General features: G+C 35.9%; 1 protein-coding gene across 2 annotated transcripts in view; it reads left to right on the forward strand.

Annotated features, from left to right (window-relative positions):
- LOC140149160 (serine protease inhibitor dipetalogastin-like) overlaps positions 1-26,501 on the forward strand; it is a 41,607-nt gene extending 15,106 nt beyond the window's left edge. Inside the window, exons 4-10 of one of the 2 annotated variants that reach the window (XM_072171352.1) lie at positions 3,012-3,224; positions 7,859-8,188; positions 14,222-14,470; positions 16,736-16,909; positions 22,409-22,567; positions 24,712-24,907; positions 25,885-26,501. In XM_072171352.1, the coding sequence (XP_072027453.1) occupies positions 3,012-3,224; positions 7,859-8,188; positions 14,222-14,470; positions 16,736-16,909; positions 22,409-22,567; positions 24,712-24,907; position 25,885 (1,322 nt within the window). In that variant the 3' untranslated portion in view covers positions 25,886-26,501. The remainder of the gene's footprint in view (positions 1-3,011; positions 3,225-7,858; positions 8,189-14,221; positions 14,471-16,735; positions 16,910-22,408; positions 22,568-24,711; positions 24,908-25,884) is intronic. The other variant, XM_072171353.1, reaches the window with a different exon arrangement.
- Positions 26,502-26,733: the final 232 nt, after the last annotated feature.

A 26,733-nucleotide genomic window follows, 5' to 3' on the forward strand; every position in this document is an offset into this window, starting at 1 on the left:
AATATGACGCTTAGCCTACCGTTGTTCATTAAGCATGGATTTATTATGGATGTAAGTTGCAAATTGTCAGATGAAAGAGCTTATCAATTAAAATTACGGACATTAAGATCTACAATAGGTTTCAAGCGGAAACGCTTTTCAGAAACATATCACCATTTTGTCACCAATCACTGAAACCTAAATATGCAATTCCAGGCGATTTGTAAAAAAACTCAATTGACAAAACTCAATTGACATTTAATTTTCTTTATAAGCTAAAATTAAATCTTTTGATACACATTTTACGACCCATTCAATTCCTAATGATATACACTTTAATGGACATTATGCCCAGTATTGTCATCTTATTTTTTGAATGATGAGCTTGTGACATTTAACAATATATTTCTATGAAGTCAATTGACCGATTAAATTGGGATAGAAAGACGATATTAATCGCTATGGCGAAGGACACCCGTCTATATGAAATGACAGTGTTAATTGGCATTAATCCTTTAAATGATGAATGCCGGAATATTTTAAAGATAAATCACTTTAACATTAAAATTATATTGAAGATGTGTCAGGGTCATTTACGTATGTTTAAAACAACAAAAATTCTTGCCCTGTAAAATAACAGGATGTTTCTTTTTCATAACATTTCGCCTAAAGCAAAATTATGAAGTTCAAAAGCGTGATTCAGTAAATGTCCATAGCCAAATTCGATTTTGGATTATAATATCTGTAGGCCTATTGCTTTCCTTTAAAACACAGGTCCAAGGTCTGACAATATATTGAGACCCTGGTTAAGTATGTTCGGGTACTGAGGCTGAATCACTACGTATGACTAATAATCAAAACCCATCAAACATTCACATCATTTTATGGATACTCAAAATAAAATATCATTATCATGTTGAATTTAAACAAAGCTAATGTGCTTGACAAAAAGTGTTATGATAAATACACACCCATACTTAGCATTCCCCACCCCACCTGATATTGTGTATTGCTAAAAAAACACCAAAAATTTCTCAAGAATAATGCTACTGTTTTAGGTTTAACCATGGTTTAACTGGGGACAGTCGTGCCATTCTTTCCAGATTTGTGAGATTCATGTAACCATAGATCGACAGTAACTGTGTGTAAGCGATGAAGAAAGCGTTGTACTGTTAGTATGATTGACGGGCTGTCAAAGCTTGGCACGCTTTACCACGCCTAGCTGTTAAAACTTTGTATTCTACTAGGGTCTGTGCTACAAGCATGACAGGAGATTTTTTTTTGTTTACGTGGATTGCATTTCAGAATGAATAATAAGAAATGTATTTTTATGACTCCTTTCTAACCTCCTCAAGCACATTCATGTACAACGCAAAATCTTTCATCGCAACATCAGTCATGTTCATATCATGTTATAATGGTTTTCAACAAACGTTTTTAGTTGTGTTTGCCTGTTGGCAACCAAAACATTTCAATATTTAAACTGGCAGTTTGAAGAGCTTTGAAAACATGAAAATGCAAATCGTCCTTGATTATTTTGTTTTAAACTGGAAGAATTAGCCATAAGAATTGCATTTGTTAATCACATTCTGACATGAATTCATGCAATCTAAGACTTGCAATTTTTACAGTTTGGACTTTTTAGGGACCATAAAGTTGACATAATCAAGATTTAAAAAATCGAAACACACCGTCATTTATGATATACGAGGTGAGATATCCCAGTTCAGCAATGGTAAAACACGTTAACTGTACTTTATTTTGCTAATCTGAATATGACAAACAGGTTCTTATGGTCAAAACTGTTTCCCACATTTACGTAAGTGTTTTATCATATAATATATCAGTGATGTTGTTAATTATATCCCCCGATATTGGGTACTTGGTCACGCAATTTTGATATGTATGTGATATACTAAAATTGTGGTAATTAACAGAATTTGAGAGTTGCCGTCAGATGTTAAACAATTAGCTTGAGGTTAACAAGCCCTTTTTTACCAATGCCGCAAAGAGCTTGACGAGTGCATTATAAAGGGCGTATTTCCATAGACAGGAATGGCTTTCCACACCCTAGTTCATGTGTAAATATCCGTATCAAGTAGGCAATAACAACATATATCATTTAAGCTTTGTCTATCTATAAAATTCTTAAACATGTCTATGAAAACCTAACTTGCGTCATACAACAGCAGTGTGGTAAACCAATCCCTATCAATGATATCATAATTTGCCTATTATTTGCAACAAAATATTCTTACATCAAAGATCCTATATTGATCTTTAGATTATTAACACAATCACCTGTCGAATACCAAATCAAGGTGCATTAATGTCCCGGAAATCAGCGATTAATGACATTACTGATGAGATTAAGATCACTCCTCCCTGTCATAGGAACTATAGGAGTAGATTAACGGAAAAACAGGTTATCATGGTTATCTTGACACCATGTGTCTTTAAGAGCACGATTGTTGTGGTAATTCAGGAAATCAGAAATATGTGTATGAACTTTAATATCAATTATTTTAGTAACTCAAATGATTTACTTTTACTTGTAAATAGGTGAATAAAACCCACAACAATTGACGAAGATTTGGGAAGATTTTCAACAGGGGTGGCTGACAAACATTTTTGGGGGTGCCCGAGTCAGAAAATTTTGCAAAAAAATCGTCAAGAACACATATTTTCCTGGTTTCTGATGACCTTTTTTCACTTCACCTGGAATTATTGGGGGGGGACTGAATGGCATTCGAGTCCATGTACTAAAATTAGTTCCCCAGCCCCAGTTCATAAGCCTATGAAGTATTGTATTCATTTTACAGCCACCAAAATTTGCCTGTATCCTCATTCATCCTTCAAGTTCTTTTGGGTACTTATTTTTCTTCCTCTTATTAAAGAAATATTCACAGCATTTACATATCTTGGAAGTAAAAGTATTTCTCTTGATAAAGTACAAACAGTTCAACATGAACAATGGTTTATATTTTCCGTAAAAAGTCATCATTAATCATTATTTTGATTTATTCCTTCAGGTGGAACCAGTGGAATGAGTCAGCAATGCCAAAGAGTAATCAGAAGATGCCCCAAACAATTCAAGCAAGGAGAGTGCTGTGGTACAGATGACATCACCTATCCCAATGAATGTGAACTGCATAGATATAGATGTCGACAGGGCATGAATTTAAGGCAATTAAGAGTTGCCCATCCAGGACCATGCGAAGTTCAGGCACCACCACAAGTACCGAGTGAGTACCATTCGTTTAGAAATAAGTTTCATCCTTTTCTATTTAATTTCGAATAATCTTTATTCTAAGACTTTTAAAACAAAAAGAGAACAAGTTGAAATATGAAGTTGAAATATTCGAGGAAGCGTCAACATGGTCAAATAGATCGGCATCATTGACTTGGAATATAAGAGCAAAAATCTTTATGTTTTCAGCACATCATAATATTGGGATTAACCCAGGAATAGATCTTTATCAAAGTGTTGGGCGTAGCTACCTTTACTCTGGAGTGGTTTTAAATTATGCACAAGAGCTTACATCAATATTGCAATGGTCCCTCATTTGTTGAAAATTACTAACATGATTATGTATGTGTCAGTTAGAGAGAACTAAGAATTTCCATTTACTTTAGCATAAGTATAATTTGTTATTATTTTGTACTCCAGGTCCCGAACGTGCGCATGATTTAGATTTAACTAACTTAATAGGTCAGTTTCATGTTCGTATTCATTATTACAATCATTATTGATGCTGGTTTTATTGTTGTGATTGTATGTGTTCGTTAAATGTGGTCATGTGGTCATTTGGTAGCAGTAGACATGGTTGATGAAGCGTCTAGATTTCGCTGTCGAAGTGACGTAATAATCGGATTAATTACCATAGCAATACAACTTTTGAATAGATCGCCCTGCACTACAAGCAGGTTGCACTCATCACCTGTACATGTCTGCAATCATAGATTGAATACAATACCGCTCTTTTCAAAGATACTAATCTTACAGGTACGAGTAATCAGCATTTCTTTGACATCTATGGTTCAATACATAGGTACCACGTGAATGTTGTAGTGCATGGCGATCTATTCAAAAATTGTGTTAATCTATTGCTATGGTAGTTAATCCGGTTATTACGTCACTTCGGCAGCGAATTGGTGTGTAAGTAATTATACATTACCTTTACAAACATGTATGCACACCCACATACAGGGTGTATCATAATAAAGTATACATTGGAATATGCAACTAGATTGAAAAGTATGAGGTTTTTGGTCAACGTACTTCAGTTGATAGCTGAATCAACATTGTGTCCTCCCACAACTATAAAATTACTGGCGTGTGACCATTAATAAGAACTCACTGGCTATTTTTGTGAGTCGTGTAAAAAAGCAGTTGTATTATTAAAATAACATGAACATCCCAGTTTCACCACTTTCTTACAGTAATTGAATTGCTTTAAAGCACCAAGTGGCATGGCAATTGGCCACTAAGATCTTCTGATCTCACACCTCTGGATTTCTTCTTGTGGGGTTATCTGAAATCAAAGGTTTCACAAGTCCTCCTGCAGACCTTGATGAACTCCAGAGACACATAATTGCACAACGGTTGATATCCCCAGGCAGGACAGACCTCTCATGAGACGTGGTGTGAATGCCATGTTGAGGAGAGCTGATATATCTGCATAGAGGAATGGTGGTCATGCCCTGGTGGCCATTTAAATGCTGTAAAATATCTTCTGCCAAACATTGAACATTAACATTTGTGAGCCCTTTATACATATTAAAAAACGTTACGATAAAAACTAAAAAGTTCTTGTAGTTGCTGGATTGAAGTCATGGTAGTAATTATTGTTTTTGTCGTTTTCTGTAAAAATTTCCATACACACGTCTCATTAAACAATCTTAATGCAATTTTATAAATGTGCCTGTCAGATAGATGGACATTTCCGCCAGAAAAATCCAACCACAAACTTACCTTACAAACCTCAAACTTACAATATCTTATGTTTCAAATAAGAAGCCTCATTCTTTTCGTTTGGTTGTTAATGTCCACTATTGTATAAGAAGGAAATAAGAGGTTTTAAAAGGAATCTGATGTAAAACCATACGTCTCTCAAATACCATGAATACGGATTTATTCGACGACATAAAAGCACTTGAATCACTACAACAATAGTCTAACCATAGTAACTAGATGTAATGCCTTAGGCTTCATTTAATTCAAATTAAGTCGACCTTCTAGAATCTGTGGTCGAACTTCGGGTTTGGTTAGACACATCGTCAATTGGTCAAAACGTATGTGTGTTTTGTGGATAGTTTGTTTGTGTAGTGGAATCTGAGGTTGTCATTGCATGCCTGTGATTAGACATATTGTTATGTGTTTCGCATAGATGAGTTGACTTCTGACGACACGTCGTTGCCTATGGCAGTATACGCGCGAACAGTATGCAGTTCGCTCAAGCATATCGATATACCAGTACGTGCATTGCCTTTGTTGATAAACATTGAGGTCAACTCATCTATAGAAAAGACATGTGACTTTATATGCTTATATCCTATCAAAACCCATGTCTTCGTTTTTTTACATCACTATGGAGTAATTTTCGTCTCTTATGAAATTATCATATAAAGAAATAGTGCTATATTATTATCTAATGTTGTTTTGAAAGCTTTCATGTCATTATTACTATTTTAGCAGCAAAATACAGTAATTATTTAAGCAAAAACAATAATAACACCCAACCTTACACACTTATTGGTTTTGTTTATCGTAGAATTTGAAGCGAATGATTCAGATAGAACGTGAAAGTTAGTTTGATGTTAATGTTATACAATGTCTAACAACATACACAAAGCAGCTTTAATGTCACAGGAGTATCCTTGACAATATACTCTTATCATGCTCATTAATTAAAATTTCCTGGACAAATTGACAAGAAGAGTTGTATTCAAATCATTTAGTTTTTTTTAGGAAATAAAGTTACAGGGGTACCACCCACCCTTCAACAAAAATATGATCTTTATTGACGTACATGAATGCTTTAAAATCAAGATTCTATGTAGGTGACAATGAGGGGTTTATCACCTTATTCATTTACTGGCAAATTCATACTGCATGCACTGTAACATTGTGTTTCTTTGCAATAACGGTGTCTTTCACTAGACACTATGTTCAGCTATGTTTTATCATCTACACCTGTGAATATGGTGAGCCAGTTTTCAAACTTCTGTCGATTATGTCATGTCCAAGGTCAGAGAAAATACGAATGTCTCCGTGCAATGCAGTTCCAGTACGAGACTTGTCAATTGAGTACAGTTGAAGATACTTGGTTGATTTTGTGTCTGTGAGACATGACTTAATGTTGGACACACGTGGCGGACAATTTTAGTGAGCACGTGTATTACAGATTGTGTCTTCAAAAACGATTCAGGTCAGGACGGAAAAGTAAGTCGAAAGATGAAGGGGAAAGAGAAGAAGAGGTGAAGAAAAAGTAGACACGGAGATTACTGACATGACAAACAGGATATATTGAAATTACAAATTTTTCAACTAATTCTGTCTAGCATGAAACCATACTTCTTATGACACAAAACCATTTAAATCTCGACAACAACACATATTCTAACCATAGTAAATAGATGTAATGCTTTAGGCTTCATTTCAATCCAAATTAAGTCGAACTTCAGTTTTGGTGAGACACAACGTCAGTTGGTCAAAACGTATGTGTGTTTTGTGGATAGTCTGTTTGTGTAGTGGAATCTGAGGTTGCCATTGCATGCTTGTGATTAGACATATTGGTGGGGGTGTTTCCATTAGATAAAGACATGTGACTTTGTGCTCATGTAGTTATTCAATCAAAATATCACATGTCTTAACGACGAGACAGTCACGCCAATATACTCAAATAAAACACAGAATGGCATAAACTTGAGTAATTTTTTTTTTCTTTTTTCTTTGATTAACATTATCATATTTACCAGCAAATAGTAATTATCCAAGCAAATACATAAAAGCCCACTGCAGCCGCTCAATGATTTTGTTTCTCATTTTGTAGATTTACATGGCAATAGTTCAGATATGACAAGAAAGTCTGTCGACTACTAGCCAATGGATGTGTCTTATATATGAGCATATAAAGAAAATTAATTGCCATTACAGTATCCTTGAGAATATTATACTATCATTAATGAAAATATCCTGTACAAATTAACAAGAACGGTGGTTGAATTAAAATCCTTTTAATCTAGAAAATACAGGTACAGGGTACTGGCCCCATTTAAAGAAAAGAATAAAAGATAACCCCTGACATGACATATATAAATGCTTTTTAAACTGAGGTATGTACATGTATCTTTTTATTTTGGCCACTTTTACAACCTTGGCCACTCTTTTCGAATACGTCACGTGCACAGGTAGAGAAGATCATGTCACATGCAAGACACTTCCAGTATCTAAAACGTGTCAATGGATTCACGTTGAAAGACCCTGGTTGTATTTTAAGGTTGTAAGACATAACTTGTTGGAGGACACAGAGACAGTCTCTTATTATATATTGAGCAAGTGCTTTACAGGAAGACATAAGTCATATTTCTATTTTCATTACGTTTTCTATTGACGTAGATATTTTAAACTATTTTGCTCTAATGCTAATGCACTGAAGAATTCAAATATTGCACTCTCAGTTCCACATATTGTTTTGTGGGGTGCAAATTTGAAAAAGTATGACAAAGGATAAATACCTGAAAAAATTTGTTGGCTTTGATACATATGCAATACTTCATTATGTTTATTATCATTTGATAAGAAAACACAATAATATGCTTAGATTTTTAAATCATGACAATAATAATATTAAAATATTCGTTTCATCTTTAATAGCCATTTCTAATTCTCCACCTGAGACAACAACGCCTGATCCGTGTCATCGCCATTGTGGTACCAGTGCAAGATCAAGCTTCGTTTGCGGCTCAGATGGTGTAAGCTATCTCTCAGCCTGTCATCTAGAAAAGATAGCTTGCAGTACTGGCAAAAATGTCGTTGTAGTTCATGCAGGACTATGTAGAGTAACAGCTAAACCAGAAGAACCACCAATTAAACCTCATGCACCTGCTGGACCAAAACAAGAAAAGACTACAATTATTCCAACTTCTGCTCCACCTGCAAACGTACCAACAACGACTAGACCACCAACAAATCCTCAAGTAACAGGTGAGAGAAAACTGTATGTTAACCTAAAAATGCATGGGACTCGTTTTTTTGTTTTTGTTATGAGTCCCAGCACAGAATCACTCGTGATAACCCATATGAATACCGGTGCGAGAAAAACGACGGGACAGGTAAGCGTGCGTCAGAGTGTTCATGACAATGCCTGGAAGAAGCAAAAAACTATAACCCTGTCAAAGCAATCTGTTCAACATTTAAAGGGATATCATATTTATTGCAAATTCCGGTCAGGGGCCCAAAGTTAACGTGGTCCACCTTAAAAAAACATCACTAGTGTGATTTACTGGGACTTGGTAATGTTGTAATATAATAGTACTGATATAAATGTGATGTTTTATAAATTTTGAAAGTGGACCACATTGACTTCGGGGCCCGTGAAAATAGCATCAGTAACTACAATTGACAAGGAATGTGAATTTAGGGGGCTTAACTTGCCAGTTTACTAAACATTATTTTTGGCATATTTAATGATCCCGTGACACAACGTGCAATTACAGGCATGTTTCTTTCTTTGTAAGGAAGGTACAGATACAGGCTCCTAAAGATCCAAATTTAGATCCCCCTACTCCAACTTTAAATGGCTGCCACAGAAAATCCGTAAGAGCTACAGACCTCAAACTTGCAGGTTTTTAATATTAAAATAAGGTACAACATATGAGTAAAATATAAAGCAAATCTGAGGGGGTCAGGTGGGAGCCATCCTTGATATGGTATGGATTGACCCATTAAGATACAGGTAGATATCACCCCATATCACCAAGCCAAGCAACTTAACTGTCTACATACAACCTCAGTCTATCATTTTGACCATCGGTCAAATGCTTCACAGAGATATTTGGCAAGGATGTATATATGTGCCTAGATATAGATTACAGAGTGTTTTCTTCTCAGTTCGATCATGTCTTATTTGACGAAGGCCATACAATGGATCATTTTAAGTTTTTCGTTTTGCATAACAACACTTTCCGTTTATGTTTTTTAATTTTCAATTGTCACTCAGTCCCAATATCCATTATCTTTCAACTTTCAATCCTTATTTTTAAGCTCTAGGATACAATAATGCTAAACATAGTCAAAAGGAAAGTGTTGCTTAAAATAGACACATTTCACTGTCACATTCGGTGGCTACCATAACTAAAAGGAACATTTCTCTTGTAACCGCGGGATTAAGAAACAAAACTAGGTTTGATTTTTTTTGCAGTGAAGCTGAGCTGATACTGTATTTGCAATCGTTACAGCGCATCACCCCTGCTTCAGGCGTACAAGGTTAATTATACCCCAAATGCTTAATGTTTTCATTTTACACCGCCTATAGCCTAAAGCTTTTAAGATCTAATATGACCTGGTGAAATATTTACTTATCATGTAACCACACCCTGCATATCATTATTTTCTGTAACGCCATGCGAAATTGCACTAGATCTATACTGTCAAACTTATATCGGTTATAAAATTAAATCAATTCAAACTGATATTCAGAATTAGGTCAGTCTGCATCGAGTTAATATAACAAGCCTTTCTGAGATAGCCCAGGAGATAGCCCCAAGTTGTTCTTCCACCGGTGCTCGAGGCATGCTCCTTGACGTCACTATGCACTTTTTAGATTGTCACATAGATTAATTAATCAGCTAGCTCGTTGCTGATGTCTTATTAAATTGTTTTAGGGAAACTAGCTCGTGAATAACACAGAAAGTCAGACATGATGCAGATTGATATAACAAAGTTAAGCGTCCGAACGGTCACAAGAAATCAGAATGCGTTTACACCTTCATAATGTATAGTGGTAATTATTAGTTAAAGATCTTTTAACGTAATACATTATTTGCTCTCTGTGTAATTATTGTAATTCCCGGTAATTATGACTTCAATCATAATTTAAATTAATTATGTAAATATGATGATAAGCAAAATTGAGTTCTATATAAAATGATGAAAATTGGGTCAGATTTACTGATCAGTATTTGAGTAAATTACGTTTTCCATGAAAGATTGTGGGCCGAGTGCAAGACCATTCTAGGTACACATTGCATGGTTTTGCAGGAGCAGCATGTTTCTGTTTTTACGAAGCCGTTTATTTACCAAAGAAGATTTTATGGTTTTATTGGAATATTAAGAAAGTGATTTCTATTATTGTAATTACGGCAAAAATAAAGTTCGAGTTACGAGTTATATTTATATATCGTAAGTGCATTTAAGATTTGATTTTAAATATCGAGTGCAAGACCATCGTAAGTGGCACTTGACCAACACCAAGAGGTAACTGATGGTCTTCCACTCAACGACAGCAGATGAGTGTATAGTGCAAGACCATAGCAAGTGGCACTTACACTCGACAACAATGAAAACAAATCTAACATCTAAGTGAAAGACCATCTTAAGTGCCTTTTACGAGTGACTGCACTCAACAAAAATTAAACAAAATGTAACCTTCACTAACGATTTTATTTTATTGATTTAAAGATATTTATTCAATATGAGCACATGATTTCAGCTTTAATTAGAAGTTTTCAAAATATATTTGCAAAATTCATCAACTTTCAAATATCACCAAACTTGCGACGGATTTGCACTCGAAATATTTAATTTTGTCCGATATGAATGCTATTGCCCCTGTATGACCACTGGTATGTAATTGGCATATAAGTATGTTATGTACTCATATATTTATGGGAAAAGGGATTTCTGTGAGTAGGCTTTCGATCAGGATCTTGTTTATGCGCCCTTGAACTCTTCATTTCATTTCAACTCATCAACGATCAATCGACCCCTTAAGATGGTGAAGGTGATTGTAACATTGTCAATCATCAAACTGGCTCGAAATTCAATGTTTATAACTCAAATTTCAATCATGGAAGGTATAAATGTAACTTTACCAAATACATACAAAAATTAAAAGCAAATGAGCAATAGACGGTTTCCTTTTTGTCCAAATACTCATCATGCAGTGCTGGCGTGATTTCCTCTTGGTTCGCTTGAACTAAAGAGGAGTCATTGAATGTGCATCCTTAAGGTATTACAATGATATAATATCTCATAATCATGATAACATTGCAGTTCAGGGAGACAGCACAGCCTCTGCCCAATTAAAAATACCAGGTACGGAACAGTTGTAACATGGATCATCTGTCCGTTTGTTGATGAATATAATTATTCCAGCTCTGTTAAATAGATAAATGCTTTAAGTTACAGGGATACGTAAAACTCTGTTACCAATTCTGTTATGAATTTACTAATTGCAGTTCATGTTACGTAAGACATGACTCTGTTCAAGGTTCTCAAGCAATCCGAGTCCGTAAAAGAGACTTGTCAATCATATTGAGAATTTAACAGAAGGAATTAAGCCTACATTCCACAGGAGATCAAAAAACAGAAACGTGATCTTATGCAATATATACGAAACACTTAAAAAGGCCCGTTGTATGGCCGAAAAAATGCTCCTAAATCTAGGCACATACATCCTTACTTAATATCTCTGTGAAGCATTGTGATCGATGGTCAAATTGATGGAGTGAGGTTGCGATAGTCGAGTTGTTTGGCCCAAGTATCCAACTGTGTTTGTATGTATTGAACGGGCTCATACGGCTCGTATTGGTTTTGACTTTGTACAATGCAGTAAAACTAAACATGGACAGAATTCATGAAATTTGATCAGCATGATCAGACAGTTATAAAAAGTACCGGGGTAAATACTTGTAGACGGGCGATTGCATTAAAAATAATTTTGGCATTTCCTGACCATGCTGACAGCCGAAGACTGTGACATAATAGCCGTTGCGCGTTGTTATCAAAATTCTGGATCATTTTCATTCTTGAAAGTGTGAAAGTGTGAAACTTGTAGGCTTCAAAAGGATGAAAGAGCCGCTTTAAACATCCCATGGGAGTAGATTGCGTCAACGCGATGTAGTTATGGGATGCGACATCGATTTATCTAAACATCAATGATACACACAACCTGCATAAGGTACATGCAAGCTGGTGACGTATCTTTAACCCGGGATCTTTAACACGGGCAAATTGATCAATTCAAACAACAACTTCTTTATCTTCGTCTCGATTTTTACCGTTTTGATGCACATAGTACATTGAAACGAAGTAAAGCAGGTTTAAAAAAGACAAAAAACAAAATCCCCAGGTATATGTAAAATTGTACAAGCATCGAAGTAATCTAAAGAACCACAAAGTGACAGGATAATTATGATATAAAAATGAATCACAATTACTGTTACGATTTTGAATGACGTCAAAGTGACTGAGAAATGAACTTATCATCCAGGTCTATCAGCTTCTATCATTGTTTCAAGTAATTTTCCACTTAGCATGCTTAGAGGAAGTTTTGACCAGTCTTTGGTTTGTCCAGGGTCCGTGTCTTAAGTACTAAATTCCTTTGTCCCAATCTATGTGTTGCATTTGTTTCCGTCAAAAAGATGGATGGAGATTATTGTTTCAGTCAATAAACAGGTTCCACAGTATAGTTTAATTTACTTTTTCAACTCATAATTTCGATACAAATCATATAGGCTATCAGAATATCGAAGTTGGATGAGTATAGAGCATTATGCAACTTTTAACCAACAAACTGCTCAAACCTTGACCTGATTATAGTAATTTTTAATTATCGTATCTAATTACTTTGTTTGGGTTTGCAATTATGGTAAATGAAGCTAAAGGTTATCATACAAGGTGTACTACGAAGACAGCCCTGAAGACGGGTAATGAATCAGAGGTTCGTGTTTCACGTGTTGCACGTTGCCCATTTAGATGAGCAACTTTGTCATGATTGTTATGTGTATGATTATGGCAAATAAATCCAGGGTTAAGATCGTAGTTTTACCAAGAATTCAGATAGCTGTTATCCTGGGCATATTGGATTTCCCGGATAGCTTTGACTTTAAGTTGACAGACACCGTTTATTAATCATGTATTTTTATGACCATGAAATAATTTTATGATTCGCATCGAATATTAAAATTGCAATGTAACAGCTAGGGAAGGTGGAAATGCAATATTCATCAATTCGTCACCATAATCATGATAATTATATTTCGAGACACCTTTCGGAAGGTATTGTTTTGTGTCTGTTGATAATTATTATATGGACTAAGCAACTTGAAAAATTAAGGAGTGCGTACGGTTTACCAAAATGTCACGTTGGGCTTCATGTTGAGACAAGAAAGTTGTGTTACATTTGGAAGAGTAACATCTCGTCTTTCGGGCTTTGTAATTTGAGAGACAAAATTGAAGGTTCAATAAAAAACATTGGGAATAAAAATTAATTTGAACACAGTTGGATTGTCCCATGTTGAGCAAAAAAATACAAGTGAAACATTTTCAAGTTTCCACCGTTTTCATTGGTACCCAATTTTGACGGCAGAAAAGTGGGGATGACAGTAAAAATGGGACTATTATAACCCAATATCGAGGGCTTGGCGTTTGATTCTTTCGGAAAAGCTCCTTGATGTGCTCTTTAAACATAGGGCATAGGCAAATAATGCCCTACACCAACACGACCTTGCATTTCCTTCCATAATTTGCGACTTCGTGATAAAACAATATGAGAGAAAATAGAAACATTGCCAACAACAGCTGAAGTTATTTCACTAACAGTTCTAGAGGTCATAACTCTTTCGTATAGTCTTGCTCTAGACGCTCTCTTACACTACGGCCAACCGATCTCCCGGCCGTCGGTGCGGTGCAAACCGATAATCCGCTACCCTGGGCCGCTACCATGTTCTACCACTTGTTGTACCATAGGTACCAGAGAAGATAAGCAACTTCTCTTATTCTATACCGCTCAAATTGCGGTGATTTCAACTATGATACTATACGAACCACTGTCAGTTTACGAACCTACGCCCGCGTGCAAGAGTATTACGCAACCAACAATGTGATTTGTTCCGTTTCAACGTATCCAGTATCTGGTTTGAACCTTGGCCAAATTGGTAGGTCTAATGTATATATATTTCAGATAGAATTTGCGTTAATCATTTTATTTTTTGTTGTTTATTTATTTTGCTATAGAGAAACCTAAGTGCTTGATAGACGGTATAAGTACTCGAGTCCAATGCGATGATGGAGGAGCACTACCAGAGGGACCACAATGCCCTACAAACTGTGACGTCACCATCGATACGAAACCGGTTTGCGGATCTGATGGAAAGACATATAAGACAAAATGTCATCTACATATGGAAGCATGTATTGCTGATTTACCGAGCCTAACGGTGGAATATGTTGGTGAATGCGTGGAGTCAGCAGGGCAGGGAACAGGTATGACAACATACCAGTGCCTAAAACACTTGATTAAAATACACTGTACACTGGACTACACCAGGCACAAAAAGAAACTCGTCAGTTATATTCATTCTTGCTGTTCAATAACTTGACAAGTTTGGATTATTCTGAAATATACATTTTGTTAATTGGACTTTGGTTTCTCATTTGACACCCTGTTCGTGAAAAACGAACAAGAATTGACCAAGATATGCGCCTCCAAAGCCTCAAACCCCAAAATCAAAAGTTGCATTTTCAACGATTTTCAATGGGAACGCATCGTTGTATTGCACACAAGCACCACGGGCCAATCAATAAAGCACACAGTGTAACAGGCACAATTGAATCGTTAAATCGTTTTCATTTTGGGGTTTGAGAGTTTGGAGGCGCAATAGGGGCTCCATGCAGACATTATTACATTGTCATTAAGAAAAAGCCGAGGCCTCGGTCCTCTTAAGGGATAGGGTGTGAACGTTTGGACAGTATTTTTTGTGGGACATTAGAGCACATCAGACATATCGAATTGCATTCTGAATACGAAGAATGGCCTTCTGATATCAAATAATTTTGATTTTTTGAAATTCGCAATGTAATACACATTTTATTGCAAATCATTAAACTTTATAAATCTGATGATTTATACTTAAGTGTATGTAGTTGGGATGAAAAGCCGACGATCAATTGAAAATTTTGACCTTTCGATTGAAGATATGGATTTTTTTCCCAAAACACAAAACACAAAAAATTAGGTCTTTTTGGGAACAAAATCCATATCTTCAATATGAAAGATCAAAATTTTCAAATGATCGTCGGCTTTTCCTCCCAACTACATACACTTAAAGAATATATCATTAGATTTATAAAATTTACTTCGAGGACTGTTATATATCAAAAATATATCAAAAATATCAAATTTTAATAATTTGTCATAAAATTTGTATTATATCGTGAATTTCAGAAAATAAAAATTATTTGATATCAGAAAGACATTCTTCGTATTCAGAATGCAATTCGATATGTCTGATGTGTTCTCATGTCCCACAAAAAATACTGTCGAAACGCTTAAAACGCTCATTCCAGATCCCTTAAGGAGAGAATATTTACAACTGGCCTACTTTCCCGAGATTAAACTTTTTGCACCTTATTGGTCATAGGTTAAAAACTTCAACAATGTACATCTGTGATTATTTGTTGAAAAATGCGCTCATGCAAAATCAGTCGGAACTCGGAAATATTGATTTTGAGACAATTGAATACATGCATACAAAAGCCACCCAAGTCCATGGAAAGTGATTTTGAGAGAAAAACCTGTGTATCATTTTAATTCCTTCAGTTAGATTTACCTAGTCAATATTGTAAGTTTTACGTGCAAATGAGTGGATTTACCTGTATTATGTATGACGATTAGCATTTCAGGGACTTCGTGGGGTTCATTTTAAATTTTGGACTTGGGTGGTTTTTTGAATCATATACAACGACAACAATGTTATAATGAGATTACCACTAGTAAGATAATACAAAATAAAGCACACAGGTATGTATAATGTTGATAAGCATTCTGCCATGTAATATAACCACACACTTTCCTTTATTAAACCCATTTTTTTTTCAAAAGTCACTCTCTAGCAATGAATGTGTTACAAGTGGACTTTTATACATACTGGATTTCAATCAATGTGTTACAAGACTCAAATCATGGAATTGGGTGATTCTTTCATACATGCTATTTTCACATGCTCAATAGACACAGAGGATGAATTTGAGTTGTTCTTTCATACATATGACAGGCCTATGTATAGCAACAATTTCCCATGCTTAACTCAATTTGGCCAAAGTATGGACTTAGGTGGCTTTTGTATTCATATATTCAATTGAACTATTTCCTTTTGTTTCCTCTGGTTTTGGAAACTCTTTAATTGCTCATATCTTTGGAACTGGTTGTTCAATTTTAATGAGGTTTTCTGCAAAATCTAGCTTTGTAAATGTTTTTACTATTTTATAAAAAAAAACTTAGTTCCGACTGATTTTGCGTGATCGCAATCACAAATATGCAAACCGCTCCATTATTCAAAGAAACCATTAAATCCTCATTCATTTGCACCGAAGTCGTCATTACTGACCTTGAAAGGGGCAATCAAGAAAGGAAAATACATTACTACTACCATGCCTGGTTGTAAAACGGTCAAGTATGTTTGCACAGTTTTTACACCTCTTACGCATACACTTGACTTTTTTTCCTATATTATTTTCTTTCCTTCGCAGATTGTGATTTTTGTCCTGGTACAATGTATTCTCCTGTGTGTGGGACAGATGGAATATCTTACTATAATGAATGCGAATTACGAAAGTACGCTTGTTATATCAACGATCCAATGCTTCAAGTTATTCATGAAGGCGTATGTAGAGATGTCCCGCCCCCACCACCTGAAAATCCTGGTAGGTTCTCCAAACTGTAAGAGTAATTTTTAAGTGACTTCTGATTAAAATATTATCATAAAATGCAATATCAAAAAATGTACTAAATGAAAATGTACTATATATCTACTTGTCTTGTCCTGGAAATGCTGAGTTTATTTTGAGCACATTAGAGTTCCCTTAGGTGAATAGAACGTCTTCACTACCCAACGTTAAAACATGGTTCATGAGCGACTAACCTCAAATATGATTGCCAAATACCTGAAGGGCCTGTAAGATGTGTACTTGCCCATGATGACCATGTACGCTCTATTTTGGAACCTTTCCAAGGCAATCAATTATCGACAGTACGAACAGTGTGCAAGTTCATCAAGAGACAGATTGGATGCATAACAGGAATCTGTGAACGCGATCTTGGTTCAAGAATATGGATGGCAGATACCTTCTTAAGACGCCTAAGATAATACGCCCAACCTTACACGTCGACGTCTAAGATGCAATCTTCTTAAACGTCTAAGTGCATGTGTATGTTTGTGATTTTAATGAGGCCAAAAACGAAACGGGCAGAAAGATGGACAAGATCTTTTCCATTTGCAGGGTGAATTCTATCATGACTTCATATGAATGTAGTCAATACCAAATTCCCCATTACTTCAGACTTCGAAAACACGCCACATATGGAAAGCATGTTGTTATAAAAATCGTGTGCGATTAGAAAATGTCAACAACTAATATTGATGGTGTGCCACAAGGCACCATATTGGCTCACTTGGATTAGTGGAAGTTGTAAATGATATAGCCATTGACACCCTTTGTTATCTTAAAGTATGCGTGAACTGCCTATTCACGATCAACTTCGATTGGAAAGGTTTATCCGCATTTAAAGCAACCATTTTCATTTTAAAGCAACCATTTTCATTATGTTATACGGCCGGTATTATGAGTCACTTGAGTTGGTCAAAAACAGCGTTGCAGACATTAGCATTACTCAGAGTTGAAATGCCTTTGATATCAACGGACAATCTTTGATTTCTAACGGCACCTTCCTCAAGGGTAGTCCTATCTAAAATTCAGCAACCTAACTATCTTTATTAAATGCCCAGAATTGCACTTTTTCCAGCTTTATTTAAATTGAAATCAACATTGTCCCATACATCTTTTAAATAATTGTAATATTTGCCGATCTAAACAATTTACAGTGTAAATGTATGACATGTTATTAGGAGAAATATATAAAACATTTCACCGTCAACGTCTTCTTCTGTAACATCTCAAATTTCATTCAAACATGCTATTACGTCACTGCGTTATTTGTCCTTTCCTACTATAGCCTGTCATACCTTCCTCGAGTCAGTAATTTTGATATTATGTTTTATTGTATCTCTAAATAATGCTAAATGTAATGGAGATAAGTATATGAAAGTATACATTTTCAGAAAGGGAATGATGCAAAGAATCCAAAATTAACAGTTTAGAGAAAATCTCAAAATTTAATTTTACTCTACTGACTTGAGATATACGGACTATATGATCACTTAACAGGGTCCTATTGGATATAGAAGATATGAATTATGTAATGGAATGAAACTATATGACTATGATCAAAATGGTCGCTGAACACCTCACAGGCGCCTCCAACATGACCTGAGCTGGCAAACATAAGGATCATCATATGTCAAAACACCTTGGTTAAGTTTGATTGACATTGGAAGGTGCATAGGGTTGTTTTACAAGACTCTGTCAAATGTGAATAAAAGTATCATCTGGTATCATCTAGATTAAATCTTAAAAGAATTAATCATAAAGCAACCATGGTTACAAACGCGTCATTGCTAAAATGACCTGGAAGAGAATGAGTCGAAAACTAGGTGAAACTCCTGTGGGTTTGCTTATCGCGTTCATCCTTATTACACATAATATCATGTAAATTGAGTATGACTATATTATAGAGTGCAATTCCAGCGCATTCATCAGGTCAAGTATAAAATAATACGTGATAAAAATGTCAAATCATTGAGTCTGATGATTTACTCATGAAGTTACAATATCACATTCGTGTTATGATAGGGCTGTCCAGCTCAGGAACCCTCTTAATTAAACCATATAAACCAGCTTGAAGTGGAAATACTCCATTTTCATGCTTGTCGTGCTTGTAGGGAACGGAGTAAACGCCAGTGGTTTTGAGAAACTGCATGATCTGGAAGGAAAGTATGGCAATAGAAGTTGGGAGCAGGAATATTCCTATCCTGCTGAGGGGAAAGGTCCCATAAATTGGATAGCCTTTTGATAGCATTTAACTGCCAGATGCCATGCATGATACACATCACACTAGTTAGTGACTACATGCAACATAATCTCGGGAAGTATGTATGATCACTTCTATATTCTATTATATAGGTAAAGCGAAGCATCATTCCAAACTGTGTTTCAGAACCTTCAGAATGCTTATCCTGCATGGAATCACATGTGGTAGCTATCTAAACATGCGCGCTCTATCACGACTATCCAAATTTACCGTAAATTTCTGAAAGTTAGTACCTGTGAGTATGTGTTAAAAGACGTGGGTTCACTCCATTTCTAAGCTTTGAATTTTCAGATTCAAAGACAGCAATGTTACTAAATATCTAACCAAAATAATAGAATGATCACGATTTATTCGAATCGCAGATGATCTATTTTACTTAGAGCTTATGGTCCCGATTATACCATAAAACCAAAAACTAAAGAGATACAGACCACTCACCTACAGGCTAAGTCCCAGTGCTATGTATGCTGATCATTATCGCATATTCATGAGGGCCAATCGTCCTTGTGTAACAAATACACCCCTGTTGCTTGCCTTCACGTGTAGAGCGTTGTGTGTCTGCGCGTTTCATCTCTCACACTTCATGGAACGATTGACCCTCATTAACGTGTGATGCCGGGACTTACCATGTTACTGATTGGTCTGTGTCTCTCACAGAATTAGAGAAAGAGAACCAGGACTCGACCACCATCTTGATACAGGCAAAAATTGGGATATTCGGTTTCCCTCGGAATGCGTTCGAGGCAAACGTTGTCATGCAAGCGCGACATGGATGGAGACGCACTTGATGCAACTGCACACGATACCAAGACATTTCAGATGAGACGCAAAATTCTTTTCTGTAAGGACCCGAATACCCGCCAATTTTCTCCCCATAGCTGACGCACACCCACATCTTTGGATAACGGGGTAGAAAATGATGAATATCTCCCGTAATTTAATTAATCTGAAGAAGCCAGATTTGGTTCCTTGCACTTGAATATGTGTATTGAACGGATATGATAGTCGTTAGCTTGCGTCTTGACAAAGAAGCTTGCGTCTTGAACTCAAAAACTTATAAAATTCTGATTTTATATGTGCCGAACTATAGCACATCGTATAGGCTAGCTCCTCTCACTCGTGCAAGCAGTCTAAAAGCATATGACCATTGACCTCAGACATGGCGTATACAAACTCACTCACACACAGAGAGGTCAATTACCAGGCTATTTGTCAGTAGCCTTAGTCGGATGTCGTTCGGCTCATTATGCGTCTCAAAGGTCGGAACAAAACGGCCATGCGTGGCTGTGGACTCAACCTACCATGGCGATATCTGCCATGAAGATATCGGGGCGATGACACTGTGTGACGGCGCTATTGTACATGGCGGCATATGGAGTCCGGTTTCTCCTTCTCTAAATCTGTGGTATCTCTTTAGTTTAGTGTAAAACTCATAAAATAGATGGCGCTATGCAGTATACCGACTTATGAACAGTACAACTTCTATGTTCATGGTTAATTGAGGTCACCTAAACTATTAGTTAGTTGAAAGGAAAGCTGAGAGAAGCTGTCGGATATCCTGATCCATAACATTGAAAGAACAACCGTCACTTGCTGCTTGTGCCTTGACTGTCAATTTTGACAGCTCTTAATATCTGACATGCAACCACTATAAACATTATTTCAGGCTGTATCATTGTTCACCGATTGTTTCCAATTTTCGTGAATTTGTTTTGCTGGCAATATATTTTAATAAGAATTTTTGACTTATGAGAATAGCAAATAAGCCTGGGCAAATAAGCCTCCTTTGGTTCACCAAGTTCGCACCTGCGTTAACTAAAGTTTGTTTGGTGAAAAGTATTCGGTTTTTGTTACTGCGCGGGTAGACAAAAGTCCCAATTTACGTTTCCGTCATTCACATAAGCTCGCCCCAGTCACGTATTACGCAAAACTAGCGTTAATAAGTGCTGCTATGCGCCCAAGTGCGATGGGACAACGTACAAGTGCGTGCAAGCCAGTATATCAATATACGATGTTATGAGCCTCATTGTTTCGTCAAACTTTACCGAACTTGAGGTGAACCACAGTATAATCTAAATCTGTTAAGAAATTGAATATTTTTTAAGATAACAGTTCGCTTTTCACAATTAGCACAAAAATGGCATGGGGCGTATCCCAACTACTCCCAACTCCAGAAAAATACAGAACTAAATATTTAGGATTAAAAAAAATATCATGTTTTGCAAAATGAAACATAGCTGATCCTAAAATAAAAAATTATTGGCAATAACAGTCAAATTGTAATATTTGTCCAAATTTTGAAAATAATGTACAGAAATTACCGTTTTACAGCTTGTCCACTCTGAAGTACAAAGTGATAACGCGCGCGTATACAGCGCGCTAACAGTGCGTAGTGCTGCGTCTCTGCTGCAAGTATGCGTGCCTTCAAAGTCGGTACATTGTGTGCGTCCGCGTCGGTACTTTGTACTTCAGAGTGGACAAACAAACAAAGTATAGTGTGAATTTCGCAATATTACCTTACTTCAAAAGTCAACATGATCAACATCTCCGAAATGCAACGTCAAATTCCAACAATACTATTGGAATATAATTTACATTCCAAATTAAATATATTTTATATTATCTTGAAATTATTCGATCATTGTGCTGCAGTGACGATTGCTCCACTCATTAATTCATGTCAACAACGTTTTTCATAAATTTTCCACTAAAATATCAATAATCAATATTTAGGCTCAAAGACATGCCGGCAAACTTACAAAAGTACAGTCACAACACATATATACTGTTATTGTTTTAAGCTTCCGATCTAGCTGGCGAAGTTTAAAGGTAAACTATCGTGTCCAAACAAAATGTTGGTTTATGAAAAATTGAAGTAAACACATTATCTTCTATACAAGACTTAATAGATGGCGCTAGAGTTGTTTTGATTCAGATCTGAATGTATACACAGTAAATGACGCTGCAACCTTTCGAATCGCACCAAATTCATTTAAACCTTAACAGCCAGTCTCTTTCAACTTTACATGTTTAGTTATACGCAAACTCCTCCCCTCCTCCGTTGCCATCTATGCCATGGAGGTGTAAATTTCTACTTCTTCCACCCCCTTACAAAAACAGTTCACAATAACAAAAATTGGGAGATTATCAGTACATCGCATTGTGTTATGTCACACGCTAACCTCAAATTTGGTATACTTTTATTTATTTTTCAGATTGTCCTAATAGATGTCCACTATTGATAGATCCTGTGTGTGGTACTAATGGCAAAACTTACAAATCTCTCTGTCTTCTAAAAAGTGCTGCCTGCGAATTACACGACCCAACACTAACAGTAGCATATATAGGAGAGTGCCTTGTCCCCACAACACCAGGTTAGTATTCATACGTCAACACGATTAATGTAAAGTTTTGATTATAGTAGGGGACTTGAAGACGGAACGTACTCTTTTACAACGAACTTTAGCTATGGTGCGAATGTTGCTCCGTAACTAAAGGTACTAGTGTTATTCTCGTGGTATCAATGCCCATCTTACTACGGCTTTGTGATTATGGTGATCACCTTGATGAGCCTGTTTATACGCCAAGTTCTTGAATATTTGATGCCAAAACGTTTTTGTGAAATCAATAGTATTCAAAAGCACATAAAAGAAAAGTTTAAAAAGCGTACATTTTTGATGTTCTCTTTCAAAATAAGCAACACAATCAGTAAACGTAGTTCACTAATACAAGGTCACGATTATTATTCGACTTCAACTTGGCTATGCTTCCAAAAATTTAACCTCTGTTGAGTAATTATTTACAATTGCGTAATTGAGTACTTTTGAAGATGGATATCTTGAGGATTACATTGGTGTGTACGTTTCATTCTTCCAGCCCTCTAATGATCATTGCATGGTATGGCATCAATGACAACAATTCTTTGTTCCTATAATTTACTATATCTATTTTCTCATGCAATTTGTAAGAATGTTCGTTTGTGTTTACTACACGAAATAATCAATTGAAGAAAGAAGATCAGAAACAATATTTTATTTAGAATCACATTTCACAACTTTCAAATGAATCGAGTAAATCAATTCTTGTGGACACAGTTGTTTGATGGCATGTAAAACTGAGTCATTTTAAAGAAAAGATGAACAATGATGGCGCTATTTACCTTAAATCTTGTTTGCATCTTTACCAGGGGTAGACACTTGAATAATGGTATTAGAACATCAGATAAAAGATGTACAGGTGGCAAGGAAATGTTCAAAAAAATTTATTTCATGAAATGTAAGGAATAAGGCATATTATTTGGCTAATTTAAATTAAAAATATATGTAAATACCGCCCTCAATTTGCACCGAAATGTACAGTTTATATAATAAAAATTACCACAAAAAAGCATAAAAAGATAAATAGTTTAATATAGAAACGAAAATCTATATTACAAATAGCTGTTGGTATTGTCCAGGCCTAGAATTGAATATTATATAATGTTTTTGTTAGAAAACTTAATAAATATTCACATCCGTGTGAACATGCCAACAACGATTTCAGATACACTTTGCTCCATTTACAACTTTTAACACGACCTTTTACACTGTTATCACTATGAGAATAGATTATCAACGAATTGCAACTTTGTCTATGTTGATGAATCTAGTAATTTGATTTACGTTGTTGAAAAAAATCTTAGTGTATAGGTGTAGTTCTTGAGGCCGATTTCGCATGGTTTTGGTCTTGGAGTCAGTTTCGGTCTCGAACCTGCTGGTCTTAGACCGAACCTGCTGGTCTTATATGGTCTCGTTCTTAGCCCTCCAGATCCAAAATTCCCGGACTAAGACCAGCTCCAGATCAGCAATATTGCATCTTTCTTATCATATTGGCAGCTCAACATTTCACCGTTTTATTCTGTTCAGTAAGGATTAAGGAATTAATGAAAAGATGAACATATATCCACTTGCAAATTCATCGATTCATGATTACATTATTTATTTAGCTCAATTAAATTGATTTTAAATTATTTATGACCTATAACTTCTAGCATGGTTACGGTCTTGGTTTAGCATAGCCTGGTCTTGTTCTTGGTCATGGTCTTGGATAGTTTAATTTCGACTTCAATTATGAATGATTTGAAGCTAGAATATGATAAACCGATTTTCAATTAATGGGGGTTTTAGCTTTCGTCAATCGAACTTATTTTGGGTGAAAAAGATAATATTGCATTATTCTGCACGCTAGAATATTTGCCTGCAGCTTGCAGCCTGGCATGTGATACGCCATTTTCTAATCTTCCCATCATGCGCTTTTCCATGCATGCAAAAACAAAAAAAAACAAAAACAAAACAGTGCCGAATTGCGATATTATTTTGCAGTCATTGCAAGCGACGAACTCACTTTTAGCATGTTTGCATGTATTATATAGTAATTCCTCCTGAAAAAAGTGCACTATGGGAAGATAGGATATGGTTTTTATTTCGCAGAAGGCAGATAAGAAAATGTGACATTATCTTTTGCTATATTTTTGCTCTAGATCGTGAAGTTTTATTTCTCACTTCTCCAGATCCTTGCATACTTGATTGTCCTACACGTTATGATCCAGTATGTGGCTCAGATTGGACGACGTATCTTAATGAATGTTTCTTCAGTATAGCATCATGTAGAGACGTCAATCTTCAGATAATACACCCAGGTACTTGCAGAATGACAATCAGAAGCCAGCTTCATTGGTAAGTAACTTACTTCGTATTAGCAACACATATAAGGAGTGGAGTAAAACGAGTTTGGGACTCTGGACGGGTCAATTATACTCAGTGCACACATGTACTAAATTTCCAAATTGAACTGTCATGAGTAGGAATGCTTTTCATTACTCAATCACTATCTTGAACTATCATTGCAGCTTGCCTTTCATATACTCGTAAAGTTATTATTGCGTACCGATCTATACTGGTGCTGGCAATTACCGTCAACCGTCCAAACAAATTCCGTCACCCATCATTACAATAACAATTTTCTGATTAGGCTACCGTCAAACCGTTTAAACTCTGATATCAAATGATTTGCTTACAATATTTTTTTCAGTATCTGCAACATCAATCATCATATTTTATCTGAAAATATTATGCCATCTTATTGATGAGATTCATCAGAAATACAATAATCAGATTTCAAAGTTTTCATAGTATAATTCCAAGAAAAAACTCGCGTTTTCCATACAGTTTCTGCAATCCAGTCTGTTGCCTTTCTCAATGGTGTATGCCAATCGATCCTTTGTTGGATGGAATGACGCCATCTGGATCAATAGTTCATAAACGTGACTCAGTTGGAAAGCCCCTTCGTCACCGTTAATTACTACGGCTCTCTTCCGATCCAATACCAATACCATCCAACAAAGGATCGAGTGGCAAACACCATTGAGAAAGGCAACATACTGGATTGCTGAAACTTAGAATTATACTATGAAAACCTTTTACGGAAACATAGATTCCATTACATGTTTCATTTTGGTTGTCTTTGTCATCAAAAAAAGCAGTTTTATTCCAATGCCTAGTTCTAACATGAGGCCTCCTTGTGGCAATTCACATGATAATACCGATAATACAATAAAGTAAAACCGGTTGTTGAATCGAACTAGAGATCTGTCCATCAACATGATTGCCATTTCAATTAATATTTACCTTTATATTTTGTATCCTATTTTCAGAATACAACGAGATCGGGAGTCATGATCTTCATGAGTTCACAGTGGAGCCATTGACGAAGTTGTATACTAACTGCCCATGTGTGGAATGTGTTGGTTGTGCAGTGTGAGATTCTGTATGTGGTGTTTTGGACACTTTCATAGAGACAAAGATGCTACCCTTTATATAGCCTATGCTAGGCTTACTGGGCTTCGACTTGCGCATATTATTAACCTAACTGTTTTGAAGACCAAACCAAATAGTAAACAAAATAAATGTAATACGAAATGAAAGAAACATTTGAGCGAATGCAAATTTCATCGGGAATAGAGATGAGGTCATTCCAAATTGAATTCCTTCCGGCTACTTAAAAACATACAAAATGAAAAGAAGGGTGTGCTATTGATGGTCATCAAGACAAAGCATTAGCATGATTAGACGCAACCATAGACCATTAGATGGTCTATGATACAACCAGTATGGATTGGACCAATCAAAGCACGACGTTGCCCTACTTGTCCAAAGTAATAAAGTTGTCATCTATTCTCTCTGAATCTGTCGACATTGTCATTTGTATGGACGAACTGAATTCAAATACTTTACAGGGTTGTCGCGAGATGTACTGAATCATCATGATATTACGACCCCGGGGGGGGGGTACTCAAGTTTGGTTTTGGTAGGGACGTGCCGCTGAGATTTTGGAAGTAGACCCATAAATATACCAATTTTTCAAGAAATTTGGACCCATTGATATACCAAAAGTCAAAATTTTCGGCCGAATTTACCCAAAATTGTCTTAGTTTTTACAAATTTTCCCAAAATGTTGGGAAAATTTTGAATATTTTGGCTAGATTAAGGAGAAATTGGGCTGT

The sequence above is a fragment of the Amphiura filiformis genome, chromosome 3 (genome assembly GCF_039555335.1).
Source record: "Amphiura filiformis chromosome 3, Afil_fr2py, whole genome shotgun sequence".
NCBI classification, from domain to species: Eukaryota; Metazoa; Echinodermata; class Ophiuroidea; order Amphilepidida; family Amphiuridae; genus Amphiura; species Amphiura filiformis.